The 17,119-nt window shown below is 43.0% G+C and overlaps 1 protein-coding gene across 1 annotated transcript in view; it reads right to left on the reverse strand.

The window, feature by feature from the left end:
- Nucleotides 1–128: 128 nt before the first annotated feature.
- LOC125304408 (membrane-associated phosphatidylinositol transfer protein 2-like) overlaps nt 129–17,119 on the reverse strand; it is a 63,109-nt gene continuing 46,118 nt past the window's right edge. The window contains 2 exon segments of the mRNA XM_048258652.1: nt 129–4,878; nt 4,880–5,152. Coding sequence (XP_048114609.1) covers nt 4,789–4,878; nt 4,880–5,152 — 363 coding nt within the window. The 3' untranslated portion in view covers nt 129–4,788.

Genomic DNA, 17,119 nt, shown 5'->3' on the forward strand with positions numbered 1-17,119 from the left:
GTCTGTTATGTCAGATAAGGATACAGGGCCAGTTTACTATACATGGATTAAGCCAAGTCCTTGAAACTCTATTTATGGGATTGATTTATGGGAAAGTGGTCGACATGCACAGAATCACGGAGCCAGGCTTAGTTGCTGTTCAACTGTTTTAATCCACAGTACATAACTGAGCAGGTCTGACAGAAAGACCTGCTGATGGAGCAGGGTACTTAACAACAGCCAGGGGAGAGGTGGAGCAAAGGGGCAAAAAGCACAGATCTAAACAGTTAAATACACTCTGTGAACTCAAGATTGAATAGGATCCCTACTGGTCGTTGCTTACTTACTCGCTAAAATCAGCTGATGTACCCCCACCCAAGTATGGCAATACAGTATACTGTGTGAGTGTCGTTTGTTTTCACTTTGTTCACACCAGTCTGTCGTTCTTGGTTGTCGATCTGATGAGTCGCGTCCCCGACACTAAAAACAGAGCCAGAGTTACCTGGTTCTGCAGCCAAACCAGAAGTAACACTGAAAAATGTACAGATGTGTTAAATACAGGTTGATTTCAGATCGCTTACCCCCACCCCGCCATAAAACATAAATATGTCAGATGTACATACTGAAAATATAGCTAAATTATCACCACCTCCATATCTTCAAGTGTACATTCATACATTTTACAATGCTATTGTATTTTAATTTATGTAGAATAATCTATATCTGGTGCAAAACATCTGAAATGTCTTTCTACATAGTTGACATTTTTTCCCCATACATGCCGTATACTTTTGAATGTATAACAAAATATGGTCATTTTTAGATTGTGTATGTTTGTCTGTCTTATTACTGTTAACTGAAAGCCATAACACATACACATTTGGCCTCACTCACTACACTCCTCAGATGGCGCATGCAATGCACTTACAGTTACAAATGCATGAGTACGAATGCAGAGTAGGATTAACAGATACATTTTTGATTACGATATGATCACAGGTATACTTTTGACACACACACTTAGAAGGGGGTTGTTTTGGGATCCCCTCCTCCTTAGACCTGACTGCAGAGTGAAATTGGCCCAGGAATCTAAGCCAGACCAGGCCCGGAAGGGGGGGCTAGAACCATTTGAGGGTTTTCCCGAGAACGTGATTTAGTGAAGAACTTGGATAAATGAACTCGGAGTAAGACGTCCCAGCAGAAGGGTCCCATGGCTTTGTTTTGCAGACTGAATTCATCCACTTACTTCAAGTAAACATACCCAAGTTGTTTCGCTAAGCCACGTACCTGGAACACCCCCACCCCCCATGGTTATGGTGAACCGAGTGAGTTGAGTTTATAAACATGATGCTACATCACAGCCGACCACAAGCAGCTTTTTAACCCTTTCAGGCCTGTGAGAAAGACAACCCGCCTGAGAGGCCAGGTGGTGTGGTGTTCAACCTGCAGGCATTTACAAAAACAGTCCAGTTTGAGAAAAGTTTTTTTTTTCCTTTCTGTGTGTGTGTGTTGTGGTATAAAACCCCAAAAAGTTTGTCCTCGTGTTTGCAGGTATAGCGGCAGCAGTGTGAGTGTGTGTTGGCAGCGGCAATGTGTGTCTTCTAGTGTGTATTTGCAGCCAGCATGTCCTGTGACTGTGGATGTGTTCAGTAAGAGTGCATTGTTCAACAGCAATAAGTGTGTGTGTGTGTGTGTGTGTAAAGTGGCAGTAAAAGGGGAGGAGTTTGATGATGCCATGCTTGTGCTCTCTTGATGTGTGGAATGGTCACTGTGTGCAGGAGTGTTGCATGATGGGAAAGCAGAGCAGCCTGTCCTGACCGGCCCGTTTGGAATTCTAGAGTCCAGCACACATCAGTTGTAACATCGTTAACAACAAAGTGTTCAAACCAACAAAGCCTTATGATAGTCCATGGTATTCCAAGAGGTGCCTTTGGGTTGATCCTGGTTTCTTGTAATAAAACTGGTCAGTTTATGGTGTGTCTTGTGGCTGGACCAGTAGTGGTGAGTCATTACACAGACGATGCTTGTGGGGTTGGGTCACAAAGAGCACATAATGATTAAAAATGAGAAATGGTCATAAAAAATGAATACCCTTCATGTGCTACATGTTGCTTTGTATACATGCAAATGGCCTCTCAGAACAATGGCTCCCAATATTGTCCCAGTAGACAATTGTAGAAAAATCATGAAATCACTTTTGGTCACAGGCCAAAAGTACTGGCCACCATTTTACAGTCTGGCATGGTCATTCTTAGGACATCTCTTGATCGGGTCCTTTTTCCGTCTGTCAGAAATCCGTGTTGGTGAGTTATTAATAAACAGTAAGAGGTGCGTGAATGTGACTGTGTGTGATTGTCAGGGCTGTTTTTCATGTCCTTCTGAGATGATGATACATGGTGTGATGGGGTGTGTGTGTGTGTGTGTGTATATGTGTCTGTGCAGGTGTCTATGTCTGTATCTATCCTGATGGGTTTTACTGTGTTTTGGTTTGGTCTGCTATGTACTGTACATATATGTGTTTGTTTGTATGTGTGTGTGTGTGACCTGCAATGAGGTGTAATGGCAAAAGTCTGGTGCCGATTTCCTGTCCTAAAAGACAGAGGAGCTACACAACTGAAATACAGTAAACCTAAAAGATCCATACCTTGATGAATCCACATATATATGCAAGTAAAATAAAACAAATAAATAACGTCTCCACTGCGGAGTCCCTCCTGCACAACATTTATATTATTTATCAGTTGTATGTACACCCAGCTGTAGGATAACATCATTTCCTCCCTTTGCTCCACACAGCCCCATCAGATGCCCCAGCAGTTGTCCCGCATCAAAGAGGTTCTGATCATGACGGGGTTTCCAAGAACCCCATCAGACTGATGCCGCTTTATTACATCATATAGAATCCATAGGGTCAATGTGAGTCAGTGTGTTCACATACAGCAGTCGTACAGCAGTGTCAATATGTTTACATGTGGTTCTGAATATCAATGGCTTCTTCACCTAGTCATCTGCATGATTCTGTGTACTGTATGTGTTTACCTAATTTACCATCATGGGAGTGATACTAACATCATGGTGGATTAAATGGTGCAAAACTTGGGGTCAAAACTTAAATAAAAACTTAAAATAAAATAAGAAATCAATTTAGAATCTCCTCGAGAACAATTTGGATAGGCTACAACCTGAAACAGTTGATGTGTACTAAAGGACAGCTTTTGTTTTGCATACACAAGGCAAGCACACACACACACACACACACACACAGACGCCTCATAATTGAGTTACTGACAATAACACTGCAGACTGTGTGCAGGTGAGTGAGCCTGTGTATGCATGTGTGCCAATGAACTCATTTGCCTCAGGCCAGGGCAAGACTGACTGTCGGGCCGCCAAGGAGGGAGGGGGGCGAGGGTGGGATGGCAACTGGAGTGGTCAATGGTGCCTGGCCTGGAGTGACCACTAGGCCACCACCTGTGCACCCTCCCTCAGCTTGCAGGTAGGCAGCTGGACAGCTGACATGGTGGTACAGCAGAGCACTGGAGACATGCCAGTGTGTGTGTGTGTGTGTGTGTGTGTGTGTGTGTGTGTGTGTGTGTGTGTGTGTGTGTGAGCAGCAGCAGCACCCAGGATAATGGGGGCATTACGAGGAGGAGGAGAGAGGGAAAGAGAGCGCGTTCAGAGCTATTGCGAGAAGCAGAGGACCTGGTAAAGGGATCGTGCCATATACAAGAGTGAACGACGGTCCACAGGAGTTCAAAATTCCTATGGTCCACACAAAGGATCTGTCCCTGCTAAGTTCGCTGTGTTTAATAAGAGTTAAGGCCTCTGGAGCCCTCGGCAGGCCAAACTTAATAGGAATCTGTTTATTAGAGAAGAAATCTACTGAACAATCAGAGATCTTTGAGAAGAATTATCAGCAGTGGTCTGAGTGACTCAGGTCTTTTGAGCGATCATTATTTAATCTGTCCAGCTAAGAAGCCTTGGGATCTCCCCTTAAGAGAGAGAGAGAAAGAGAAAGAGAGAGAGAGAGAGAGAGAGAAGGGGGTGTATTTAGGAGAATATGAAGGGATCCCTTCTTCAATAGCAGGATCCCTTCAGTAGAGCAGGAGGGGCTCTACAGAATGAAGGGTTCTGCTCAGAGGTGCAATAGGGAGATCTGGTCAGGAGAGGGAGCTGTTGACTGTAGTGTGGAAGGGTCTGTTGACCGGAGTGTGGAAGGGTCTGTTGACCAGAGTGAGGGGAGATCTAGACCAGAGTGAGCAGGGCTCTTATTGCCTGGTGAAGCAGGGGACAGTGACGCTGGAGGCTTCTGGGTAAATGGGGCGTGTCCTCTAAGGCTGCCCTGAGAAGGTGGGAGAAGCTGACGGAGTGTGGAGACACTATTGGCTGTTGGGACCCCTAGTCCCACCCAAACTGGGGAGGACAGGTAGGAGGAGCAGTGGCTAGTTCTGGTGTGTGACTTTACATTCACGTTTTGTGCCCGGACTGGCCAGCGTTGTCGCTAGAGGCCGAAGCTTAAGGCGTGAGAGAGGAACTGCACGTCTCTTTCACTCACTCTTCTCTCCCCACACACACACACACACACACACACACCCACACACACAAACACACACACACACACACACACACACATAATTAACACCACACGCTCCCTCACACACACCCTTGCAGTCCGCTTTTCTTGCAGCAGCTCCACTCCTCCCTACTCCCACCCCCAGGGGGCAGTGGCGACTCCTTTCCTGTCCAAGTCTGTCCGTTGGCCACACCTGAGGCATTCTGGGAGTTTTTTTTTCTTCCTTTTCAAATCTCCTACTTAGGGCTGAGCAGGGCGCTGTCCAGCCTGGTGCTACCCGTGCGGCCCCAGCACCCGGCCGCCACGCTCATGCTGCGCTGTCCGCCAGTTCAAGCCCCCGCCCGTCCGATTGGCTGTGGCGCCACTGGCCCGGCCGACGGGCAGCGGTGGCGCCCCCTGCTGGCCCTGGGCCCCCGCTGCGCCTGGCTGCGAGCTGATGGTGCGCAGCAGGTGGTTGCGCTTACGCAGGAAGTCGCCGCTGCCGCCCAGGCCGAAGCTGCTCTTGCGCAGGACCATGCGCGCGCTGTTGGTCTTGGCTGGCCGTGAGCGCTGACTGTACTCCAGCTGGGACAGGTGAGTGGCGTAGCCCTCTGAGATGAACTGTAGGGGGAGCCAGAGAGCAGGTAAGAGCAGAGCCGTATATAGAGAGCATTCCGACAACTGTGTTTAGAACATTCAGTACAATTCTGTCGTGGGATTGGTTCAAAGGTAGTCACGTGTTTTGTGGATGCCATGTTTAAGACATAACCAAATCAGTCTTCATTATCGTAAGTCAAGTGCGACAACTTACAAGAGAGGAATATATATCTGTGATATCATTACTTTTCGAAAGAAAATGCCGTGTTGTGCAGCCTATGGTTGCTCTGTACAGCCCAGACATGGTAAACGTTTGCATTATTTCCCTCGGGACCCTACTAGGAGGAAGTTGTGGGAACAGAGGGTCAGAAGGATGAACTGGAAGCCGAATAATTTTTCCTTGTTCTGTGAGGTAAGAACATTTCTATCATGGACATGGACTTGTAAAGAAAACACATTTGGAAAATATTGTTGTACGGCTATCGGAGAAGGTAAGGTAAACGCGGCTCCACTGATTAGGCGATGCATTCTTATCTGTCTTGAAACGTTAAACGTGACATTTGTAAAAGCGTTTATATTTTAGCAATGTATGAGAGACCTTTTAACATTCACAGTTTATGATAATGAGCAATTTGTTGCAACATCCCAATTCCTTCCGCTGATGCTGTGATCTGACTTGTGTTTTAAAGATGGCGCCCATGATTTCACCCAATGACCAGACATAATATCTGAATTAAACATCACTAAACAATTTCCAAGGCTATTTAAATAGTAGATTTAGTAATTTAAATTTCAGATGCTGTGAGAAGAAATCCTGTTTGCTCTGCCGAAAGTCAACCAGTTTACAGTAATAAGTATGCTGATATGACTTAATAAATACAAATCACAATTAAATGCATTTAATCTTCATGTTATTTTTTTTGTAAAAATCTATGTTCATATGTTTTGCATTGTCTACATTAGTTTATAATGTAGGCATTAATGTTTGACATTAATGCACCTTTTGCACACTCACCTTGAGAAACCAAAAACTTATGCTAAGATTTTATTTGTGGACTTTTCATCTGCTTTTAACACCATGCAACCTGAGACTCTTGCAGAGATTTTAGCCAATGAATTCTATCTTAATACAGGGATTATTTATTGGATCATTTCTGTCTGATGCGATGACAACATCCATAGGCTCTCCACAAGGATGTGTTTTATCTCCTTTACTATTTATTTTATACAAATTCATGCACTAGCACTTTTCAAAACAGGCACTTGCCCTACAAATGACACAGCCCTAGTGAGTCTGCTACAGGATGGGGAGGTAGATCATGGGCCAGTTTTAGACTCCTTTTTAGAATGGTGCAAGTCACATTTAATTTTAAATACCAATAAGACCAAAGAAATGTCAATAGATTTTAGAAAATCACAGCAATCCACCGACACTTATCAATGGGGAGCAGTGTTTGCTCGTTACTCGTTACTTACTCAAAAAAGTAACCCGTTACTTTACTTAGTTACCCTCTATGGAAAGTAACTTTTTACGTTACTCGTTACTTTTACGTTACTTTTATGATGCTCGACTTCGGGCAGAACCCAATATCTGTTCCTAAATGTGTAGGCCTACATAAAGTTCTACTATTGAGGACATAACAGGTATTTCTTTTGTGCTATTTATTATAAAAAAAATGCCACAAACAGAACACTTTTGAGCACATTGGGCTTATAGGCTTCAACACCACCACTAAAGCCCTATGAAACAATATCAAATAACATAGCCTCGATTCATCTTGGGCATATAGGTGAACACAAAATATGTGAGGGCTTATTTTATAGCCTTATACTCTTTCATTAAACAGGCGCTATCATGTGGAGCTATGATTGCACTTCATGCTACTAGCCTCTGTCACGTAGGGTGCCGTGTGGAGCTTGTGCCTATTGCGCAAGCGCGCAGCTGAGAAAGCAGCGTCGCTGTCAAACCTGTCCCTAGGAAAAGTAACTTTGCGCCGATATTAAAAAGGAACTACATTACGTTACCAAATTTTTAGTAGTAGTGCTACACTACTTTTACTCGAAAAGTAAGATGTAACTCGTTCAGAATCCTCGTTACTTTGTAACGCGTTACACACAACACTGATGGGGAGACTATTCAGGTTGTTACATACTACAAATACCTTGCCATTGTACTGGACAACAAGCTTAAATGGGACTCATGAACTGATCTTTTGCACACTAAGACACAGCAAAGAATGTACTTTTTAAAGAAACTGCTTGTTTTTAATGTCAATAACAAAATGCTCCAAATGTTTTATACTGCTTTTATTGAAAGTGTTTTAACTTGCTGTATTACTTGCTGTTTCGGACATGCCACTGAGTCTCAGAAAAAGACAATCAGAAAAACAATTACAATTGCCAGCAAGTTACTTGGGATAACACTACCGAGCAATGAACACATTTACAAAGACAGACTGGTGAGAAAGGCCAATAACATTGTATGTGACTATACACACCCCATGGCATCTCATTTTAAACTACTGCCATCTAGGCGTTTCTGTCCACCCCTCCTGACCAAGAACAGATTCAAATTCTCTTTTATACCACAAGCCATAAAATCTTTAAATTAGTCAAAATAAGCTAGATGTCCAGCTGGCCTGGTCATACCCAAGGGTGTATAGTGTATTGTAGTGTGTGATGTATGTTCTTCATGTTATGTCTGTCTTTGTCTGATGTATGAACTATTTGTTTGGTGTCATATGTCTGATGTCCTGTCATGAAGTGCCTTGCGGCGATGCTGCCTGCAACAACAGCGGCGCTCGGGGAGCAGTGAGGGTTTGGGTGCCTTGCTCAAGGGCACTTCAGCCGTGCCTACTGGTCGGGGTTCGAACCGGCAACCCTCCGGTAACAAGTCCGAAGCGCTAACCAGTAGGCCACGGCTGCCCCCCAAATCATGAAACGTCATCAACGCAGATGATATGTTACACCGGGTCCTGATAAACACGCCGCTAAAAGCACAAATGTCTCTGCAGGAACACCGGGAAGAATGGGTAGGAAAATACGAGTGCAATTTGCAGTCGTGGGGACAGGGAAAATAGAGAGCGCAAGTTGCAGCCATGAGGACAGGAAAAGTGCACGGCAGAAGAGGAAGGAGACTAACTCAGGAGGAAACGAAAATTGCCTAAAATCACTATTTGTTTTAAGCTAGTCACGAGGAGGACAAGACCTAAGAATGTTGCTCTTTTTTTATATGTGAATATAAATGAAGATGCAACAATAAAGAAATCTGAATCTTGTACTTTGCCACCCAAGGCTATTCTCGGAGATGATATGCACCGGTGGCCTTCCGTATCGTATGGAGATATAATTTAGAGACGGACTGGCATACTCAGCACAGTATGTCAATACATAATTGTCATAATGTATTCTTATAAAGTGCTTTCTTTATTTTTTACCCAAAATCCAATGCATTATCTGATTATTTACTGTCTAAAATGCTAAAACCAAAAGATTTACTGCGGGGCCGTAAGGCCTATTACAGAAACTTCCGAACTCGCAAATCCCATCTTATCTGTTTGGTAACCATGGTAACTATGTTTAGAAAGGAACGTCACCGAGAATTTACAATCCGCAGTCAACAAAACCGACTTCATACCTGGCTATGCCAACCACCTTTCATTGGAACTCCTTGCTCTCACTGAGACTTGGATCAAACCAGAGAACACTGCCACCCGGCTGCACTCTCCACTAACCTTACACTATCCCACACCCCTCGCCTATCTGGATTTAGGGAGGCGGGACGGCCTGCTGATCTCCAACAAATGGAAATTCACCCCGCTACTGCCTTCAAACAAATATGTCTCATTCAATTCCATGCCATCACAGTGATCGCCCCAGCAAAACTCTACGTGCTGGTCATCTACCGCCCTCCAGGCCAACTAGGCGACTTTATTGACGAACTTGACACTCTGCTATCCTCCATCCCTGAGCATGACTGTCCGCTTCTTGTTCTCGGGATATGAACATCCACTTAGATGCCCCAGGCTCAATGGACTTTTGGCCCTGGTCCACTCCTTTGACCTCGAACTGGTTCAAAGCCCACCGACTCACAAAGCTGGCAAAGAGCTTGACTTGATCTTCACTTTCGGAACTGCAGCACAGACACCCTCATGGTGACGCTCTCCATCTTTCTGACCACTTCTTCATCCAGTTCAACGCCAGCCTGTCAGAACAGCCTCCGGCTCCTCAGCCGATGGTCACGTTCGCCCGCAACATCCGAACCTGTCTCCAACACTTCTCCTCTGTGGTTGCCTCCGGTCTACCTCCACTCAACACCTTCTCCTCTCTGGAGGTTAATGAAGCCACTGACTCGCTGCCCTCCACACTGACCTCGTGTCTAGGCGAGCTGTGCCCTCTTACCACAAGGCCAGCTCGATCCAAACATTCTCATCCATGGCTAAATGATACCCTCCGATCATGAGCGCACCAAACTCAGAGCCGAGGAGAGGAAATGGCACAAATCCAAACTAGCTGGCGACCTCAAAACTACCAGACACTCCTGACCTCCTTCTCAGCCAGCATCACTGCTGCTAAGACTGCTTTCTACCAAGACAAAATCAACAGCGCTACAGACCTTTCGAAAACTTTTCTCAACCTTCAAATCGCTACTCAACCCTCAGCTGCCTCCTCCTCCATCCAGCCTTACTGCAGATACCCTCGCCTCATTTTTACAAACAAAGTGGCGGCAATCAGCAGTCAATTCTCTACATGCCCACTCAACGCATCTGACTCAGATACCGCACTCCTACAACCTCTAGGGACTGCTGGAACATCTTTTTCAGCATTCACGCCTCTCTCCGAGTGAAGTGTCCAGACTCCTGACATGCAGCCGTCCTACCACATGCTCACTGGACCCTATACCCACGAGCCTACTTCAGTCCATCAGCCCGACCATCGGCTCCAGCTATCACACATGTGATCAATGTCTCGCTAACCTCCGGCACATTTCCAACAGCGTTCAAAGTGGCCGGGTAACACCATTACTTAAGAAAAGCTTCTCTCAACCCTGCTCAAGTCGAGAACTACCGCCCTGTCTCACTACTGCCTTTCCTATCCAAAGGCATTGAGCGAGCAGTCTCCAAACAGGTCTCTGACTTCCTTTCACAGAACAACCTTCTGAATCCAAATCAGTCTGGGTTCAAAAGCGGCCACTCTACCGAAACGGCTCTGCTGTCTGTAACAGAAGCCTTAAAAGAAGCCAGGGCGACCGCTCGGTCATCAGTACTCATTCTGCTTGACTTATCGGCTGCCTTTGACACGGTTAATCACCGTATCCTTCTCTCTATACTCGCTGACATGGGAATCTCGGTTCTGCTCTCTCCTGGTTTGAATCCTACCTCACAGGGGCCTTCGTTTAGCATTATCATGGCTTGGTCAGCTATCCGCACCTCACCATCTCACCACAGGGGTCCCCAGGGCTCAGTGCTGGGCCCCTCCTCTTTGCTATCTACACCACCTCCTTGGGACAGATTATCCGTTCGCGACGGCTTCTCATACCACTGCTATGCAGGCGACACACAGCTCTATCTGTCCTTTCCACCTGACGACCCTCAGATTGCCTTTCAGACATAGCTACATGGATGAAGGCACACCACCTCCAGCTGAACCTCTCAAAGACTGAACTGCTGGTCATCCCAGCTAAACCTACCATACACCACGACATCAACATCAAATTTGACTCCCTGTCTGTTTCACCTCTCGACAACCAACTAAACTTCTCAGATCATGTTGCCTCAGTCGCCCGGTCATGCCGTTTCGCACTCTACAACATAAGGAAAATCAGGACTTACTTGACTCAAGATGCTACCCAACTTCTGGTTCAGGCAATAGTCATCTCCACGACTCGACTACTGCAATGCCCACTCCTGACAGGTCTCCCAGCCTGCGCAGTGAAACCACTTCAGATGATCCAGAACGCGGCAGCGCGCCTGGTCTACAACCAACCCAAAAGGGCACATGTTACCCCGCTGCTCATCCAGCTACACTGGCTACCTATGGCGGCCCGCATCAAATTCAAGTCTCTAGCGCTTGCCTACAAAGTAGTCTCGGTTCTGCTCCCACCTACTTGAATGCCCTCATACAGACTTACACTACCTCCAGACGCGCTGCGCTCCTCTGGCCGAATGGCGTCTAGCTCTACCACCGGTGCGCTCAAGCCAATCAAACTTTTCTCATCTGTTGTTCCTCGTTGGTGGAACACACTGCCAGTTCCTACAAGGGCAGGGACATCCTTTTCCACTTTCAAAAACTCCTGAAGACCCAGCTCTTTAGAGAACATCTACTCTCATAGCAACACTTACAACAAGTCTTACTGATCCTAGCACTCACCAGCCGTTTTAAACTGACAAGTAACTGCTAAAAACAGCACTCACCGACGCACTTATTCTTACTGTACTCTAATGTTTTTTTTAAACTGTCCTAAAATTGTGAGAATTGTTCTAAAACTTACTGTTTACCATGTTGTTAGTCGCTTTGGTTAAAAAGCGTCAGCCAAATGTAATGTAATGTAATGTAATGTAATGTAATGTAAAACGTCACAACAACAATATACATTCTTCCGGATGGCAAAAGCCGAAGCATTCTCCAATGGCACTAGGCCTACTAGTAAACCAGTGGTTCTCAAACTGTGGTACGGGTACCACTGGTGGTTACACAGACTCTCTATCGGCGTACTCCAAGATGTTTTTTCATAAAGACAAAATAATCACTTCAAAATATATGTATTAAATATTGTTAACCACACGATCACCAAAGGTAAATTCAAACTAGTTAGGTTAGGTCTTTTTGTCTTTCTTGGAAAAAGAATGAAAAACAAGGCAAAACAGTATATACAATGCAAAACATGTAGTTAAATTGGTTACTACTCGAAGTATAACTCTATAGCTAAAAAATGCAATAAGTTTTCATCTTTTTTCAAAAAATCCTTTTTTTTTTAAAATCTGGAACCTCCAGCTACAAATAGAGGGAAACTTAACTTGGTGTCAGAGTTCAGCTTGATAGACCACAACACACTTGAAAAAACGGTACAGAATCTCAGGTCTTCCACATGTGGCTTAGACATTTTGCCAACCAATTTCTTTAAAACTGTTTTTCACCTTATAACAGCAGATGTCCTTCACATGGTAAATGTATCACTGCTGTCTGGCAATTGCTAAACAATTACAGGCCCATATCCAATCTACCTTTTATTGGCAGACTCAGACTCAGGTACAGACTCAGGTAAAACATCAGTCCTAGTGCTACTGGACCTTATTGCAGCATTTGACACTGTTGATCACAATATTTTATTACACAGACTAGACGCTAGGTTAGATTTACAGGCATAGTTATCAACTGGCTGAAATCATATCTACAAGAAAGGAGTTTCTTTGTTGCCATTGGAAACTGTACCTCAACACCAATGTCCTTGACCTGTGGTGTTCCCCAGGGGTCGATCTTGGGGCCACTATTATTCAACCTCTATATGCTCCCACTTGAACAAATCATCCAAAATGGTTTGATTTCATATCATAGCTATGCAGATGACACACAAATTTACTCTGTCACCAAACAATTATGGTCCCCTTGAATCTCTGTGTTAGTGTATAGAACAAATCAACACCTGGATGTCTCAAAACTTTCTTCAGCTGAACAAAGAAAAAACTGTAGTAAGTAGTAGTAATTATATTTGGTAAAAAAGAGGAAAGACTTACAGTATGGTTGCCACTGTCCTTGACACAAAAGGGTTGAAAGCAAAGGATACTGTTAAAAATCTTGGTGTATTCATTGACTGTAATCTAAATTTCAACAGCCACATGAAAAAGATAACTAAATCAGCTTTTTACCACCTCAAAAATATTCCCAAACTTAGATGGATGATGTCAAAAGATGATTTAGAAAAACTCATTCATGCATTTATCTCCAGCAGGGTTGATTACTGCAATAGACTTTTCTACTGCAATGGATTATTCTTTATTTTTAAATGATTTTACCTTGTGCATTTTTTTTTTTTTTTTTTTAATTATTATTATGATCTTTACCTTTTAAACTATTATTTCACTATTGCCCTTTTTTTTTTTTTATTTGTTATTACTGTCTGCTTTTGTTTATGCAAAGTACATTGAATGACCTCTGTGTATGAAATGCTCTATATAAATAAACTTGACTTGACTTGACTACTGTATTTTAATGCCTGTGTTACATGGCAACTGGCTCCCATGTTAACTTGCTGTGTTGATGACGTTTCACGATTGGTGATGAGTCTTTGACAGATGCGGCTGCTTGCAGATTTGTCACTTTCTGATATAAACTAGAGACAAACACAAATATGCATGACCTGTTTAAATATCAAAATTGTCTATAGTACTACATGCACTGGACCATGAATATGCCACTCAAAACAAACACCTTAATAGCATAAATTAACTCCACGTGGGCATCGAACCACTAATAAGTTAAACTGCTTGCTTGATAATCAGACGTCTACCCGCTTGCGTCACGAACCAGCTGACAGCACAAAGAGAAATTGACTTGACTTGTACGATTAAAAGAAGTCAGCTAACGTTATTATCATTGTAACAAGTTAACATCACTGGTCATGTTATCTGGCTACTGTGTTATCTTGCTACCGTTCCCCAAGCCATTTAGTAGGCCTTCAAAATATCATGGTTAAGTTTTCACTGAGATTAGGCTGAGGCTGTGGCGGACGGATTACGACCCTGGTTACACTGACATGTAAACATGGGTAAACATGGGTTTGGTATTTTTTTGATACTTTATTTCTCAATTCACAAACTGGTGCATCTCCTGTGGCGCAACAGGTTAATGCCAGTAATCCTTCCTCAATTTCCTTAGACCAGTAATCCTTCCTCAATTTAGGCTACAGATAGACTAGGTGGCCACCAAGAGCCTGACCAGCAGTCAGTGAAAAAAAACTTTGAAGACCTACTGGCTTGGGCAACTGCTGTACTAGCAAGACAAGGTAGGTAGCCATATACCATGATCAGCCGTGTTAACTTGCTACAATCATAATAACATATCAGCTGACTCCTATTAATTGTATAGCCTAAGTCAAGTAAATTTCACTGTGATTTGTCAGCTGGTTCGTGGCGCAAGTACGTAGATGAGTGGTTATCATGTAATCAGTTTAATTTAGGAGGCAGGTTCGATACCCACTTAGAGTTACTATTAGGCTATTTAGGTAGGCCTATTTATTTTTCTGGTGGCATATTAATGGTCCAGTGCATGTAGTGTACTACAGACAATTTTGACATTTAAATATGTCAGGCATATTTGTATTTGTTCGTCTCCAGTTTCCATCAGAAAATGACAAATCTGCAAGCGGCCACATCTGTCGAAGAAACGTCATCACTCGTGAAAGTTCACCAACGCAGCCAGTTAACATGGGTGCCAGTTGCCATGTAACACCGGTTCTCCCATAACGTTAGATCAATGCACCAAATCAGGGCGATTTTAGCGAAATAACGTTCCTGTGACAGGCTATCAAATATTGAACAATGGGATAACTTTTCATCATCACCTTTATTGATACCTGAAATGTTGACATTGCTGATATGGGCCATTCTACCGAATTGGTGCAAATTCACACTTCAAAACTTTTTGAGAAAAGTGTGTTTTTTCCTGAAAGCTTTGTAGTCATTAACATAGTAGAACATCTAAAGAACACTATTCTACTGATTGGACACTTTAGTTTCCTACTGTGTTTTTATACAGTTTCGAAATGTTTTCTCTCTCCCAAAATGTGTCACTACCGAAACGCAACAACATTTGATATAAAAATTAGTTTTTAAATGCCTATTCTGATTTCCTTTGCATTAACCTTATAAATATATATTTTTAAAATGTTTTAAAGACAATTTCATGGTTATATTGATTAAAAGTATAATTTTAACAAAACCATAAGGGTGGTTCATCGAATTAAATGCATTTTGAAAGCAATATTTCTCTGTAAATGCCATACATGCACTGATACAGATTTAAAATTCAAGGATTCATTAGTTTAAATTTTTATCTAACTAAATAAAATTGTGTCATTTTTTTCTGATAACAAAACATATTTTATTTTTCCAGAATATTATGTGTTTCAGTCGTGACCTCAAATGTTCGGTAGTGACAGTAATGTTTCGGTAGTGACGACCATATTTTGTGTAAAAAAAGTAATTAGTTAGTCAAAAATGGTTGGCATTATGCAGCTAAAACATACAGCACAAAGAGGACCTAAAGCAACACCACATAAAAGCACTTTGCACTGACAGTACGCTGAAGAGCTGGCGGATAGTTCAGACCTTGAAGGGATGCAAGATTCTGTGTTGATTTTCACATCTCTTGAGAAAAAGATGACGCAATGTGCTCTGTTTCAGAAACAGAAACTTTTATTTGTGTTATAATAAACAGTATATCAAAAGGATGGAGAAAAAGGTCATATTTAACACAACTGACGTCTAACAATATTACTGTAATGTTCATCATGTAAATGGAATTATCAAACATTTTATTTTGAGATCTCATTTTAATGTCCATGTTTAAACATTCCGACATCCAAACTATTTCTTTTGATCTCAGATATGCTACAATTGAACAATGTCAACACAATTGTGATTTTTAGTAACTCATTTTGTTATCTTCAGAACCACTCATTTAAATCTTCAGAACAATACAAACATGTACAGTATGTCCATATAAAACTTCAGGCCCACAGTATAAACTACAGAATTTGATTTGTGTGCACCCATGTCCACCTGTAACGTTGGTGTACACATATGGGCCTGTTTTTCCATTACACATTCTAACTTCTCTAAAACTCCTTAACTGATTCTCTTGTTGCTGAGTTTGTCTAAGTAAACTTTAGGTACATTTTAGTTAGGTTGAATACATTTTCATATAAAAGAAATATACAGAACTGCATGTGTGTGTGTGTGTGTGTGTGTGTGTGTGTGTGTGTGTGTGTGTGTGCGCGCGTCTATCCGTTATGTATGGGTGGGCGTTGTGTGCCTGTGTGAAACTTGTTTACATCAATTGGAGGATACTTTGTCTCTTCTCATTTCAACTTTTCCAAGACTGCTTCAAAAACAGCAGGGTTAACCTGGACATGCCTGCTGTTTATCTTTTCTGGAGGGGAGATTAATGTCATGACGTTGTCTTGTGTGTACCAAATTTTGTCCTCAATCAATGGCCAGAAAAATTTGTTTTGTCCAGCACTGCACATAACTTTGACCTCAACTGCACCTGATAACAAATAAATACATTTTAACTGTTATGTAAAATTATACCACCTATGGAAGACATAAGCAACATTAAAAATGTAGTGTTTGGTATGAACATCTTCTCACCTTAATCCACATCCTCAATTCTACCAGGATATGGATCATTTTCGTAGATGACAATGCACCATTTCCCTTTGAGGTCTTCTGTGATTTCATCTAGTGGGCAGAGAGGACCACGTCCAGAGGTGCCTTCTATGATTTGTGGCTCTATAGAGCCTACTGTCTGTGGTGCCAAGTCAACCGCCTTTGGCTGGAAACATCCACAGACACCTTCTCTCTCACAGAAGCAACTCAGCACTCGATGGTAAATTGTCCCTGGAGTGGTGCAGATCACTTGATGAAGGCTTAGCGTTCCCTTGATGGTGGGCAATTCTTTGGGGAGGAGAGCACTCCGCGGGATATCTGATCATCCTCTCACGTAAAAAAAGGTGGACCTTTGTAAGAGTCGCAGGGTCTCATACAGTGTTTTCAATAGAAGGAATATCAGAGCCTCTGGCTACCTGTGTGTCTGCTGTTCTTTTTTATTGTGGCTCCCACACCATCCATGAGGCCCTTTACCATGCCCTGCTTCCAGGAAACTCCAGTTAACTGTTCTGAAACCCATCTGGAAGGGAATTATGCTCATGAGGTAGAAGTTCTTCTTTCCCCTATACTGCATGGTTGGCCCATCACTGATGAAGAACAGCTT

This window comes from Alosa alosa, chromosome 12, assembly GCF_017589495.1.
Source record: "Alosa alosa isolate M-15738 ecotype Scorff River chromosome 12, AALO_Geno_1.1, whole genome shotgun sequence".
NCBI classification, from domain to species: domain Eukaryota; kingdom Metazoa; phylum Chordata; class Actinopteri; order Clupeiformes; family Clupeidae; genus Alosa; species Alosa alosa.